Here is a 15,129-nt window from a genome sequence, read left to right as displayed (position 1 = left end):
TATTATTTCCTATCAGTGCGACTCCATAAACATTAAAAGCCAACAAGAGACCAAAACAAAAAGCGTTTTTGGTCGTGAAGTCCACTCGAGGTTGGCGCACAGTTTCCTCCCGATAAGCCTTGATGATTTCTTAATCATTGTAATAATAAGCAAAATAAATCTGCCAACTGCCGCGGTGTCGCCAAATAACAAAGGAACTGCTTACATGTACCCTTTCCTGTTTTTGTGAGGTTTGTGGAAACTGTGAAGGGAACAAATGTCTGTACTCACATGGAAGATGTTTGGAGAGACGTTACAATGGTCCAGTGCAGATTGCAAAGTTGATTTCTAAAAGAGGACAGAGTCACGGAAACCAAACAGAGTTAGGTTACCGCTCTCTTTAGAAGGGACAAATGTTACTTTTGAAAAGTACGACTTACTTTGGACAGCTTATTGAGTTTTAAGCCGAGTTGTCAGTCTTCAGAATATTGACAGAGTTAAAGTAAGCCAGTGGTTCACAGATGTTTTGTATTTGATGAACCTCTACGTCCCCGTCAGATAAACTCCAGTACCCAACACTGTCACGTTCCAAATGTGTTTATCTGAACTGATTTTATACTGCATGTTATTAAAGGTCTAAGTCTAAGTGATTCTGTGACGCTACAATACTTTTTCAACAATAAAACTGTCAATGTTTAGGTTGATTTTGGCCCTGATTTAACCCTTTGACTGTCAGAAGCTGGATATTTAAATTACTGAGCCTACATGTTAGCTTTTTGACATTTCTAAGAATGTCATATGCCTTTATGTCAACTATATGTCCATAACTTTTAGCTTACTATTTTAACTTTTAGTCAGGCCGTCTAACTTCCACCGAGCCATTTTGCTAACTCAGCCTACCTTTAGCTACAGCATCTGCTTTAAGTGTAAAGCCATTAGCTTCTATTGGCTAACTATTTCAAGTGTTTACCATTGTTTAAGCTAACTAATTCACTTGTTTATCCATTAACTAACCATTTCAATTAATTATCTATTGTTTCAGCTACTAATAAAACAATTTCAGGTGTTTATCCATTAGCTACTTTCGGCTGACTATATCAAATTGTATCCATCAGCTACTTTTGGCTAACTATTTCACATGTTTATACGTTAGCTATGTTAATCTAACTTTTTAAGGTGTTTATCCACATTCAGCTAATGAAAATACGTATTAAATGGTTAGCTAAAAGTAGCTGATCATTAGCTACTTACTTACACCATTACTTCTAGCCATGTATTACAAACGTTTGTCCATTAGCCTGTTTTAAGCTAGCTCTTCATGGCTCACTTGCTAGCTGTAGTTTTCTTGCAACTCCACAATCTTTACATCTAACAAAACCCCCTGGCAGCATGTCTACCAAAGATTAAGCCTATTTGTCACCTCCCTGGTATTTTTCAAATGATTATCTTGTTGTGAAACTCAATTTATCCATGACTCACAACTGAATCGCTCAAATTATGGCGTACCTGGAACAACAGCAGCGGATCTGGGTGTGCCATGTTTAAGACTATTTAAAGGTTCACATATTTGCATTGGTTAGTCATAGATCATTGTAAAGAAGGCACCAAGACAGAGTTATGCCACTCACAGGGTCTGAGAGTGAAAGCGTGGAGTCACTGGAGTGGGCTGTGGAGGAAATGAGTTTCCTCTTGTGTAAGATGCTGGTGAGGTTACAGTACAGCCCACAGCCTTCATACACCATAATTCAGCTATTGCAAAGAGTCCCAGCTCGTTTGGCGATCGTTAGTATAAAACTCTTACTCAATGTCTCCAAAACATGCACAATAAAAAAATCAGTGGTGAAACAATGGCGTATAAAGTTTCAGGTTTTTTATTTCTGACTTCAGCACCGGCACAGGAAACTATGTACGGACTCTTACAGACAGGTGAATACTGATCAAAAAATAAAATACTGTAACACTGTTCACACTGACGCCATGATTATTAAACTGAAACAGCAGGTAGACAACTTAACAAAGTATTTTTACTTCAACATCGGCATTTATTAACATTTAAACCTTCTTTATATACATATAGCTGAACTGTAAAAGTTTAATTGTATCTAAAGGAGCTGTTTAATTGTTAGAATTTTTTTTTTCGTGATTAATAGAACTTTCTACAACATTAAACTTTACTGTACACAGCCCCATGAAGGCCTATATTAACATTTTCCCAAATAAAAGATAACACTGGTGCTCCCTACAGTTCAAATACTGCACAACAATGCACACACACGCAGTCTCACACAAACAGTGATTCACAGCTGCAGGTTTCATCCACACCGTAATGGTTTGGGCGGTGTTAACCACTGAACACAGGAAGGCTATAGGTCGACCGCCCGTCTCTGTCCCGCACAACACAGCAGCTATAAATAACAAACCTTTCATTCTGTCCCCACTCAAACCATCCTTCCAGTCTGAGTCACAACAGGGCTGCTTCGCTATAAGTCAGATTTTAGCCTCCGCTACTTTTTCTTATTTACTGTAACTTGCACGTCTAGTTCAAAACTGGCACGTCACCCTTCTAATCATCCTTCTTGCCCAAAAGCAACCACAAATAGAGGGTTGTGAGGTGATGTAATACTCTGTCGGGTCCAATTTGGAGGTCCACTGCAATCAGGCCGCGCTGCCAAAGAGCAGCTGATGTGTATCTAAATTGGAGCTACCTCAAAAGGTCCCGTTGATCAAAAGATCAACTGTTTTGGTTATTTTTGTGCACAAGTTTCAAGCTGGAAGAAGTTGTACCACCCATGATTGGGTGTGAACGATACTTAAGGATATAAGCAACTTAAACTTTGATACTGTTTTGTGCTTTTTATGATCAGGAGGTAATCGATTCCTAACTGTTAAATGATTTATTGATTTACACTTGTGTGTGTCCCTCACTGTAGGCTTCACATCACAGTCAAAAAACCCTTCAAACGGAACAAGTCAAGCTACACTGTCAAATCTGACAAGGGGATCTTACTCATGAAATTACCTTAAAATTACCAAGTAAAGTAGACTATTATATTAAAGTTGTAAGTGCTAAAAAGTTTTAACAACTTCAAGTTATGAGTCTACTTTACTTGGTCATTTTAAGGTAATTTGGTTACTCAATTTTTTAAGGTAAAGTCAACTTTTAAAATGTACAGTGCAGATACAATCAATCTAAATTAAAGGTGCAATATGTCAGAATTGGCCACGTGTTGTTTCCAATCAAATAAGGGGCATTTTATGACCAGGGTAACTGCTAACTATCCCAATAAATGACAAGTAATAGAGTAGATGTAATTAGTTACTTCCTTTTCTGAAAGTGGTATTATGAGACACCTGAGCTAGCCCGTTAGCATGCTAACACTGTTGTTTCTTTATATTCTGTTGATAATTTTAGTTTGAATGTTTTAGACTTTATTTCTTACATGTTGCACCTTTAAAACATACATATACATATAACTTATGACACCGTCCGACATCTGAGAGTTGACCTAATCACACACACACACACACACACATACACACACACGCACACACATACACACACACACACACACAGACCACTGGACCTCCGCGATGCTAAAAGACACACTGATGCAAATCACTCATCAAAGCAACTTCTCTACTGTTAGTGTAACATCTAGCGTTGAATAATGTGGTTTTAGTTCTGTTTACTTCGCAGTAAATGACAAGATATATCTGTGTCTGCATTAGCAGCGTCTTCACAGCTCGTGGGAGCAGAACCAGCCGTGTTGGCTTGGTTCTGTGAAAGCTCTGTTCCCTTCCTGCGCACGCTGAGCTGGAGGGCACGGTGCTGAGCAGCTAGGTCAGGCTCAGAGCTCGGCTGGACCTTCATCAAAGCAGCAGTGACGCCGGCCTCCAAATCAGTCTGGACAGAAAGAGAGAGAGATGGTCAGCTCTGTTCCAACAAACTTTCCACAACGATTCATTTTCCAATTTTGAATTAATCACGCAGCCCAAATCCTTCCTCAGCAGCCTGGATGTCCTGTCAGGGTGGAAACCGTTTTCCTGACAGGCCACCAACGAGACTTTGTCGCTGAAAAGGTCGAGAACTGTGAGTTTGACAGGAGGACGCCAGGTTTTTGGGAAGCTGGCCCATTTTTAGGTATTTTTACCCGTTAAACAATGAGAACATGAACACAAACTCTGCTGAAATGCTACTAATACTATTAAAAATAATAATAATGATAATAAAATGATATTATACTCTAACACTGATTCCAATTAAAGGAAAGGGAACGTCAGGTGATGGTGTGGTACGGGCTGAACAGACTCTAAAATACATCCAAAAGATATTGAGATATTTCACTCCGGACCAACCGGCTGAGGACAAACCAACAAGAAGGGTAACGTTGGTCAAGATAAAAATGTTATTGCACATGTTGGTGTGATTGTTTGTTTCACAAGTCATTCAAGAGAGACAAAGACAACTGAATTGGAGGTCGGTGTTTACAGAACATGAGATGGCAACTCTTTGTTCCAACAGTGGCACTCACTCAAAAGTCAGTTTCCCAAGGCAAGAATGTCCCGACGTCACGGGCAGAGGTTGTAATTACTCGATATCAATCCCACACAAGAATGCGAAGATAAACACACGTACGCGTCCTTATCCGCACACACAACACCCACTCTGATCCATAAAGACCACATGCGCAAAAGTAATGAAACGCTGCAGGAATTCCACAGTCGGAGCGAAGCGCCCGCCACACCTCCGTGTGCATGTGGCGGCAACGTGAGTTATTCAGAGGCGGCTCGCTTAAGGAAAAAAAGCCTTTAGCGTCGAAGCTGAATCGACACATGTGGCCTAAAAGCCAATTAGAGCAAGAGCGACAAGTCAGATCTGTGTGAGGCAGAGAGAAGGAAAATCTATCAACACCGCAGAGGTGAGCAGGGTTCCTGAAACAGAAAAAGTGCTTATTATTCGACTGATTTTAAGGTTAAAGATGATTATTTTTTTTACAGCGTAGCGAGCAGCAGGTGTCATGTTTTCCTTCCTGCGCAATATCATGAGTTGGTGTTTTGTTTTCCCACCTCTAATCTCTAAGGAGCAGTCAGTGTTACCCTCAATACCGTCCTCGTGATTCGATGGTTGACCGTGTTTGCGTGCTGGACCGGATGTGGTCCCTCCCCCGCACTTCCTGTGGCGCTACAGCTTGAAGCGTGCCACTGAAAACATTGGCTTTCATGAATAAAGGCTCTTATCTGTGGTTAACTTCCCGTCCTTGTAGCTGTGCCACCGCCGTACCTTAAAGTCTGTGCATCATCTCCACCCGGCCACACCAAAAAAAAATAAAAAATCATGGAAACTCGGACACAAATAGAGCAGTTGCATTTTACTGGAACAACCTCAGGCCTTGACCCGACTTCCCAGCCGCGATTGAAGCAGCCAGGGGCTGAATTACGCCCCCTGATTCAAAGGGAACCACAGAAGCCTCTGTGGCAGGCTCGCGGTGCGACTTCAGCCGCAGACATCACAACTTTTCAGGCCTTCCACGGTGGGTTTCTCTGCAGCCGAGCGTCTCAGACACGCTTTAAATATTTGTCAACACTTGAGTTTTACTTTCGGACAGCTGTTCGCTCAGAGGAAGTGTTGGCTGAGGCAAACTATGTTAAACCATTTGAGATATTTAGCTTCAGATTTACATATAAAACCCCTGAAAAGCTATGTTCGCAATCAGCAGCTTACTAAATATTTAATTAGAAGGAAAACAAGGCAGGGAAATGAATTCATCAATTAACCATCAACCATCAAACTACGTCATTGTTTTGAAGGGACCCTGAGTGAGTTTGCTTCTAAAACGAATCAGGTCAGCTCCAAATAAGGACTTGAGACACTTTGCATCCCCAGCTGCATTTCTTCCCTTAAATTGCAAATCTGAATCACATCACAGTAAAAGCCTGTGTTGCTCTGACACGTCTCAGCCGGGCCAAGTCCGGGAAATACAGTACGAGTGTGTCTGTACAGTCGAGTGTTGTTATCAGCTGGGCAGACTTTCAACTCCGGGACTCTGTCCTCGTTGTCGCTGCTCCCTCCTCCGGGCCCCTCATGTCTGTCCTCTGCCAAAGTCCAAAGGATTAGACAGAGAAAGAGGGTCTTTTCTTCTGTCTGCTAACTCAAGACAATCGAGACCCAAGACGCAGCCACTTGTTATTCTGCTCAGGATCCACGGGAGTTGGAAAGCGAGGGGAACTTGGGCAAAGACTTTCGCGCAATGTGGAAAGTCTCAAGCTGATGGGGGCTTTGTTTCCCTGAGAAAAATCTATTTTTGCATCGACCCCAGCTGTAATCTCTTCGAGATATCCCGCAGCGGATCTTGGCCGCAGATACTCGGTCCAGAACCGGTCCGGCACAAGTCAACACTGTCCCTGAGCTGTCTTATGAGTTAGGCCTGTGAGATAAACACACTCTTAAATCAACAGAATGATTGATTGAGGCCTTTGTTGTGGTCGACCCACGCGGGAGAATGTTGGTTTAGGAACTCGCCATGATGAAGTGACGAGGAATGTAGGAACTGAGGTGACGTGTCAGTGGGTTTCCATGTTTCAGACATGATGACATGGGCGTGTGCGGCCTCTGCTTTCTTATCGCGCAAGAAAACAAAGAGAAGGAGGAGCTGCAGGGAAAAGGAAAGTCATTATTCTTCCGATGGACCGTTTGGAAACAAGGAGGTCTGATAGAAATATAAAAAAATGAACTATGGTTGTTGGGATTTCTCTCGTGACTTTGTTTTGTGACACAATCCAAATTGTACGTTGCCAAATCGAGCGAGGCCCTGGGACCGTCCCGACCTCGAGACATCAGCTCCCACTTTTGTTTTTCTCCCTCTGCGGCCGCGACTTTTGTTTGGCCGGCAGAAGCGGAACCGTCACCGTCGCGATACGTTTGCCTTTTTTTCCCTGCTTCTCCTCGGCGGGCAGAAAATTTATGCTAAAGGGGAAGTGGGCAGCGGTCCACGCAAGCCACATTACGCTGGCACTGAGTGGTTTCCGTGACACCCGGGGGGGGGGGCGGATTGTTGGAAAGGTGTTAACAGGAGTCAGGGAAGTGTTGGTGACACATGAGTAAGCACCCAGCCGGCCACCTCCGCGTGGAGAGAAGCTGCGAGTTGACCTTTAGCTCTCAGAGGGATGTGAGGCATTTTCACGGTTGAACGCTCTCGCTTTACCAACATGCCCCTCCGCCATCTTCACGCCTTCCTCTGAGGTTTCTTTTACATTCTGCACACGGATTTAAGACTGAGGTTTTACTTGTTGTTGGTGTTTTGAAAGGCCTTTTCAGACGAAGCAGTGAGTCAATGAGTCGGAGCTGCAGAAACATACATATATGGTAGCAGTCAGTGTTTGTGGTTAGCTGCTTTTTACTTGCTAAATCTAAATTTGTGGCCATCTGGAGGCAGCAGGAACAAGTATTTTCATTTTGTTGAACAACAGACTTTTAGCTCTGTTTTGGTCTCCACCACCTGCTCCTGTGGTAAATACGTGTCTCTTTAGCTGCTTAACGATCCACCATTTTAACCAGCTTTAGTTGCTAAATTTGTCTTGTTTAGTAGTGTATGTTCTTCTGTGGCCTTGCACCTGGAGGAGATGCTGATGAGAGCGGTGAGAGGGAGCCAAAACAAGAGATTAGCGGAGTGGAAAATCAAAACAATGAGCTGAATAACTGCATAAACTGGAGAGCTGGCTCATAATTCTCTGTGAGTTTGTCACTACGAGCGACCTCTCCCATGTACAAGCGGTCCTGCGATCCATTTTTAATATGAAAATATTGACCACAGCAGCTTTGAGGCCAGCTTTTCCCAGTCAGGATCGTCCTGGCTGAGGTCCTCTGAGGTCGGTTTGTCAAGGCTCATAAATCCCAGGATGTTTTTCAGTTTATGCAACCAGGAGAAATGTGAACATCATAATCGCTGCAGTGACAAGAGGCACTCAAGACTTGGCCAGAGTGACGGACCACAAGATAAACAATGCGCTGCATTTCAGCTGAGGGTTTCTCTCCCATGATGGCGATCCTGTAACACAGAACTCCCATTGGAAAAGACTGTATTTTAGAATAATCAGCCTCTTTTACTCAGTGGCTGCTCTTTTCCTTTTAATTCTGCGTCACATTCAAACTGTCACACAGTCAGACAATCTTCTGCTCAACGTAAACATTAAGATTTACTCAACGTGCTTCCTTTCCAGTTTCTTCACCCACGTTTTCCTGAGCTACCGGGGCTCAGAAGCTGGCAAGGGGGAAATCCACTCTACCATATACTTTAAGAACAGGAGCTGCAGTATTTTCGATGACACGCTCTAATTTACTCTTTTTGCGAACCACTCCTTGCACTTCCCAGAATTCCTCAGAAAAACCACGGGAGCACAGGCATGACCTTGTGTGCAAAACGCTATTACACCAGAACCGCTTTTTTCTGGATGTAATCTCTTGTAATTAAATGACACCCCAACAAAAACTATAATTACATTTAGTGAAGTCATTTAGGATGATTGAGCGTGGTCGGGACTCACCGTCGGTACAGATGAAGCACTTGCAGAGACACACACACAGACACAGGAGGAGGACGGCCGCCACGCCACACACCGACAGCAGGATGACCATGGCTGGACCCACTGCAGGCACACACACAAACAAACACCTACAATTAATCCACAGCTCTGTTTGTGTTTTAAAACGACACTGACATCTGGACGGGACATGTTAGGTGATGTGGTGGGAGTTGAAATAATCCTTCTGGTACGCGGGGGGGACATTACAGGATCTAGGACCCCATCAAAGCGGCCACAACAACCCCAGTGATGGAAATAACTGAGAATACACACATGTGGAGAAACAAAAGACTTGTGTCTGCTGCATCTCTGCACACAAAGATGGGACGGAGACATTTTGAGACAGTGCTGGTGGATGGTTTTACTCCTGACCAGCTTCTGTTGCACCAAATCTGCCCCTTTAGGATCAATAAATACTTTTTTGTAGGCTGAAATTAACTCATTTAGTCTGACAAAATGCAATCTGATAAAAACCAATAGGAAGAGGATTCATAAGCTCCTCACTGTTTGTGTTGAGCGACACCGTGAGGGGCTTCGCGAGACCCTTGTGGTCCACGATGCACTTGACGGTCCGGTCGTTGAGCAGCCCCGACTGGAAGATCAGCGTGCTCGTCACTATCGTCGTGCCGTCGCCCTGCTCGTAGGCCGAGGAAATGGGCGGCCCGAGCGTCCGGTTGTCCCCGCCGAAGTCCCACGTGATCTCGGCTGCGGGTCGGGACTGGGCGGTGCAGTTGGCCTCGGTGTACCCTGAGGAGGAGGCGACGTGGTTCACCTCTGGTTTGGGTAAAACTGGAGAAGGAGAAAATGTATTTCTTTAAAATGAGATGATTATAAATCATACTTGAGTAAAAGTAAAGATACCGGTAACTTAAGTCATCAAAGGAGTCAAAAGTACAATATTTGCCTTCAAACTGTAGTGGAGTGGAAGTATAAAGTGGCAGAAAATGGAAAAACTCTGGTAAAGTACCTCAAAATTGTACTTAATTACAAAACGTATGCAAATGTACTTTGCCATTTTGCATTTAGTCCGAGCGACCCCAGCCAGCGGAAGGCAGAGACGCGTCCCTCTGCCTTCACGGCGGAGATGGAGAGACGGAGCACATCGCCTGTCAATCGGCCCCCGAGGGCACAATGACACAAGTTGTCCCTTCGTCAGAAAACAGAGGCCGAGCAGCTTTTTTTACAGAGTCTCTGTGGTTGCGTTTGTGTGTCTGGATCTCTGGTGCCGTCAGTTTGGACAAAGCTTGTTTAGCAGAGCATTGAGAAGCAAACACACACACACAAACACACAGACTGAGGGCCTTGTGTCTCGGGGAAACAGTGCGCCACTCATCCCCTGGGCTTTCTCCCAAATTAATCACCCCTTCCCCTCAGTGACACCCCTCCCTTGGTCAACATTATCACTCACAAAACACACACACACACACGGAGAAGGATAAACACCCACTCACCCTCCTGGAAGGTTTGCCTCACGACTTCTAAAAGTCTGAGCCAGCTTTATCACAGCAGGACGGGGTTGAGTGTTGCAGAGGGACATGAAGCGCAGGTCAGAACAGTAGTTTAATGAATGGAGTGACTCTCACCTCAGGGCGGCCTGTGGTTTGTTTATACACAGCGTTTCCCTTTCCTGAGCTGAATCTGGGACACACACACACACACACACACACACACACACACACACACTTCCTCTCTGTCTACAGTAACTCTTGAGTGCACCACGTGTCGCTTCATGGCTTCTGTGGCTTTGGAGGATCAGTGTAGAGAAAGTGATCACTCAAGTAGCTTCAATTAGAGAGTTGTTGTTTTTTTAGCATAGATAATCTATTAAATGTGCCAAAATGAGCCGTTTAGCCTTTAGCTCAGTTAGCTGTGCAGCTAGTGGTAGTGTGATTTGACTCCGACCGGACTGGGAGCTCAGCGTAGGTGTTGTTTACTATCTCCTCTTGAGATACACATTTGATAAAGGCTAGCTGGTTAGCATGCTAACCTCCCCTAACTTACTACTACACATTTCTGTCTGTACTCACCGTACACTGAGAGGCAGGCGGTGCCGCTTTTAGTGCCGTCCGGGTACGTGTGGAACTCGCAGGTGTAGCACGCCTCGTCCTCCGTCCTGGCCTGCTGGATGGTCAGCTGGGTGTCACCCAGGCTGCGGCTCAGGCTAACCCGACCCATGAACTGGTCAGTTATGGTCTGGTGGCCGCCCTTAGCGTAGGCGGCCACGGTGATGGTGTCGCCCTGCTCGGCCGTCTTCCTCCACAGCACCTGGAGCACCCTCTCAGGGATGCTGTACCCGCACGACAGGGTGGCCGTCTGCCCGCTCATGGCCGTCTTGTTGCCCTCTAGGCGCACTTTACCTAAGAAATGAACACGATAGAATGTTTGACTGCATTTAAGCTGAATGTGGGTTTACTTCTGCTTCACCAGACTGCTGTTTGTGAGGAGCCACGCTAACAGGAGGAGTCTGGGAGTGATAAAGAATGTGTATGCACACATTTTACACTAACAACAGGAAGTGCCTCAGCTAGCGAGGTGTGTGGGTTTTCTCCCCTGCTGGTCTTAGAGTTCAGACCTCAGCTTACTGCTTCCTGTCCCATAAGGGGTCTTGTGAGACAAACAAACACTCTTTGTCTGTGTGGAAAAAAGAACAATAGTTCAGATGTGAGGTGTGAGCTACAGCACTGACAAATGCTTACTGAAGATAACTTGTTCTTTAAGATAACAGAAGCCAGAATCCCCCAAAATAATGACCGATCTATCATCTTGGAACATTAATCTGGAGTTCCTTAAAAAAACAGACTAACCGATGACGCTGACGCACGTCTTTCCTTCCTGCAGTCCCGTTGGATAAACGTCGAAGACGCATCTGTAGCAGCCCCCGTCATCAGGCTGCACGTTCTCGATGGTGATGGAGCTGGCGCCGTTGTGCGAGGCGGTGAGCTGCACTTTGGGGTTTCTGTGGCTGAAGCGGATGGGGGCGCTCTGCTCGTACGCCAACAGGATCTTGTTGTGCTTGTTGTGCCAGCGCACTTGCCGCACAGTGTCGCCTGCTGCAGTGGTGATGCTGCAGCTGAGGACGAGGGAACCACCGGCCTCTGCGCTCAGACTGGCGGGAGCTGTCACTTCACCTGAGTTCAGAGACCACATTGGTAGCCATTAACTAACAAGGTGTCTCTTCCCTGCTGTAGTATAACTGACTAAATACAGAAATCATCAGCCATAAACAGCCACTTTCACCATGTTTTTAGGGATTAAATGTCACATAAATACAGCTATGAATGAACACACCCCTCTGTAAAAATCTTAAGAATATAGACAGGAAAGAAACTGGAAAGCTTTTTGTATGAAAGAGCGGCTGAAGTGGAAATGTCTCAGATGAAGAGAAAAAAACTCATTTTAAAGGTGCTCTAGGTACAAAAAATTGCTGTTGTTGAATTCATACACAGAACAAATAAGGGGCAGCATATGATCAGCAGCATATTACTAGAACAACCTCTACCTGCTGCTAACTGTAGCTACCCATAGCTAATTAGCTCCATTTGCCTTGCGGCTAGCTAGCACCGGGGAAATGTTGGTGTTGGAGATTTTGGACTTTCATGAGCCAGTGCTAGCTGGTTAGCATGCTAACTACACATACATGTACACATACCATATGAATAATTGACTTTTGTGCTTCTAGTGCAAAATAGTTTTTGATACATTTACATTTTAATATGTAAAATGTAAGAATTGGCTACCTGTCAAATTCTAACTGCTGCTAACTAGAGCCACCGTTAGCTATTTAGCTCAGTTAAACTGTTCAGCAAGCGGTCAGGACTGGGAGCTCGGAGCACCGGGGAAGAGCCAGGACTAGCTGGTTAGCATGCTAACTTCAGTAGACATCTCTGGAATAAAATACATAGATGTCATAACTTTAACGCTGTTATTTCTCCACATTGTTGATAATTCTAGCTAATATATCAACGTTTTCAACTAAAATGTTTACATATTGTGCCTTTAAAGATATTGTTTTTATAAAATTCTGTATATTCTTAGTTTACATTTTCTTTTGCTTTGTTTTACATTTTTTAATCTGTTCAAATCCATGTCAGATAAACATAGTGGAGTGTAACGTACAATTTTGTTTTGTTAGATAAAGTAAAGTTTTGTAAGTAGAAGAAAATGAAAATAGTCAAGTCCAAACTCTTTACTCAGTAGAAAGGAAATTAAACTCATTATAGTTAGATTTTGCATGATGTTATGGAATCTAAAATCATCTTTAAAGGAGTTACAGTCAGTTTAATACACCAGAAAACACAGATTAGATGGAGGAGATACCTTTCGTCCTGGAAACAGCCGCCCCTACTATCCAGAGTAGCAGACACAGGTGCAGGGCAGGTCCACACATCGCACACTCAGCCGGGGTTACCAACTCACACCGGGACCCAGTATCACATCCAGGCTGCTGCAGCTGCAAACACAAACACAACATCAACCTCAAACTAGCATGTGGCTACATCAGTGAAACACAAAAAGAAACAAGTGTGAATGAGGAGGCTGTGATGCAGATGTACCCCCCGTCAGCTGTCCAGTGTTGAGACTTGTTGAGCTGCTGTTGGTCAGCGCAGTCGCAGCTGCATCTTACTGGCACGCCGTCTGCTGTCAGAGGAGACATGAAGCCAGAGGATGACATGAGGCATGATGACGGCATCGTCTCAGCACCGTCACAGATGACTCTCTTTGAATAAGCACCAAAACGGGATAGGATGCTAATCATTGCCATGGTGATGGGGTGTGTGAGCATCAACAACAACAGCAGCTGACTCAAAAAAACATCACCTGGGGTCTAATGGTGGTTTTACAGGTTAGTACACAGCATGCAACGGTTAAACACGTGATTAACAGGCGGCCGCTTTGAGGTCTAGACTGCATTAACCTCCAGATTTCAAAATCGACACCTGAGGCCCAACCTCAAGGTAATTACAGCAGCAGGAGATGATGCAAGGAGTGACGAGGAGATGAGTCAGTGAGGTGTTTTTAAAATACAATAGAAAGATGCCTCTGTAGATCTACTCTGTATCCTGGACTAAGAGGAGTAAACAGCAGGGATCAGCTTTCATCAGACCCGACACGTTAATGGAACTTGACTTTTTGGGAAAGAGAATCCCGCCCAAACCACAAGACAGACCAGGTCCAGACCTCAGAGCTTTTACGGGGCTTACTTTGCTCTTTTACAGCGCCAACCATCTGGCTTCAAACATGCAGCCTGCTCCTGTTGGGCAGCAGTTAAATCACTTTTTCTCGCTGCAAACACACCACTAATATCTGACAGCGGGCCATCCTAACGGCCTTGACAAGTCAGATTCAATCAATCAGCCTTTTATCGTGAAACCACACTTGCACCAGCCTACAAGTACCTCAAAACTGCTGCAACTTGGTTTTAAACATACAAAAATTGAGAAAACTGTCTTGATGCTACTGAATCAGCCTGCTAACTATCAAGCCCCCACCCAGGTTGTACCTCCAGACGTGACAGTCTGATGGTAAACAACACCAACACTGATCTGGTGCTCCAGACTCCCAGTCCGGGCAGAGACAGCCAATGTGACCACTACCTGCACTGCTAACCGAGCTAACTGGCTAATGGCAGCAATAGTTGCAGTCGGCGGTCAGTCTGGTGTTACGCTGTCCCCTCTTTGTTTCGAATATGAAGTGGACAGGTGGCTAAGTCTTACATATTGTACCTTGAAGTGCAGGTATGTGGCAGAACTCATAAAGGAAAGCTGAACGTTTCATGTTCACCGAGAGGGGCAGACTGAAACCAGGCTGGCAACATAACTCCTCTACATCCAGATGTGCACCCAACGTTGTTGCAGCAGCTGGTTCAGTCCCAGAGGACAGATGTTATGTGAGACTGCTTGAACAGATCCCTAAAAAGAAAAATAAACCTTTCCCACATGTATTTCTTAAAAGCACAGGGGGGGAAATAAGGTTTTAATGATGTCGACCTGTGGATGTAAATCAGCCTTTGGTCAGATCACATGAAAATCAGAGAAATTGATAACAGGCTGCACAGAAAAGTTACACATGACGATTTAATTCTAAAATAAATAATGACAAATTGTATTTGTGTGTTTATAGAGTCAAAGTTGTTTAAAAACAAAGAGGATTTTAACTTTTAACAATGCTTGTTTAATAAAAGGTCAAATGTTATTTTCAGATTAAAAAAATAACTCTTAAGCAGCCATATACTCATAGATGGTCTAACAATTCAGTTTCACCATTAATTGTTAGACACATTTATTTAGGCAAGTTTTTGTTGTTTGTGGATTAAGCAAGAAAATCTGAAACTACAAGAATCACATGTTACTCTGAACTCATTCTGCTGCAACTGAAACTGTGTTTCATGATTAGAAGAAGTCAAACTCACCCTCTGACAGATGAAACTCCACCACACTCAGCTCCTGATGCTGCCTGAGCTACAGGTACTGTGAGACTGCAGAGCAACAATCCACCGTTCAATGATTCAAACTGCGACTGAACACAGATCAGCCCCTGCTGCTGCGTTTCAGCCCCTCATCTCACAAACCA

General features: G+C 44.4%; 1 protein-coding gene across 2 annotated transcripts; it reads right to left on the bottom strand.

The window, feature by feature from the left end:
* Positions 1-1,834: 1,834 nt before the first annotated feature.
* Positions 1,835-15,108, bottom strand: LOC115577287 (OX-2 membrane glycoprotein-like). 2 transcript variants are annotated; one of them, XM_030410276.1, is made up of 8 exons: positions 14,969-15,108; positions 13,113-13,197; positions 12,877-13,009; positions 11,364-11,687; positions 10,587-10,916; positions 9,064-9,348; positions 8,521-8,622; positions 1,835-3,883 (listed from the first exon to the last, which is right to left on the bottom strand). In XM_030410276.1, exons 3-8 carry the CDS (start codon positions 12,944-12,946, stop codon positions 3,879-3,881), a joined length of 1,116 nt encoding a protein of 371 aa, XP_030266136.1. In that variant the 5' UTR covers positions 12,947-13,009; positions 13,113-13,197; positions 14,969-15,108; the 3' UTR covers positions 1,835-3,878. The 2 variants fall into 2 exon arrangements, with proteins under 2 accessions (XP_030266136.1, XP_030266137.1); XM_030410277.1 differs by having other exon boundaries at positions 13,113-13,194.
* Positions 15,109-15,129: the final 21 nt, after the last annotated feature.

The sequence above is a fragment of the Sparus aurata genome, chromosome 24 (genome assembly GCF_900880675.1).
Source record: "Sparus aurata chromosome 24, fSpaAur1.1, whole genome shotgun sequence".
In the NCBI taxonomy this organism is placed as follows: Eukaryota; Metazoa; Chordata; class Actinopteri; order Spariformes; family Sparidae; genus Sparus; species Sparus aurata.
This window is presented reverse-complemented; position numbering and strand designations above follow the sequence as displayed.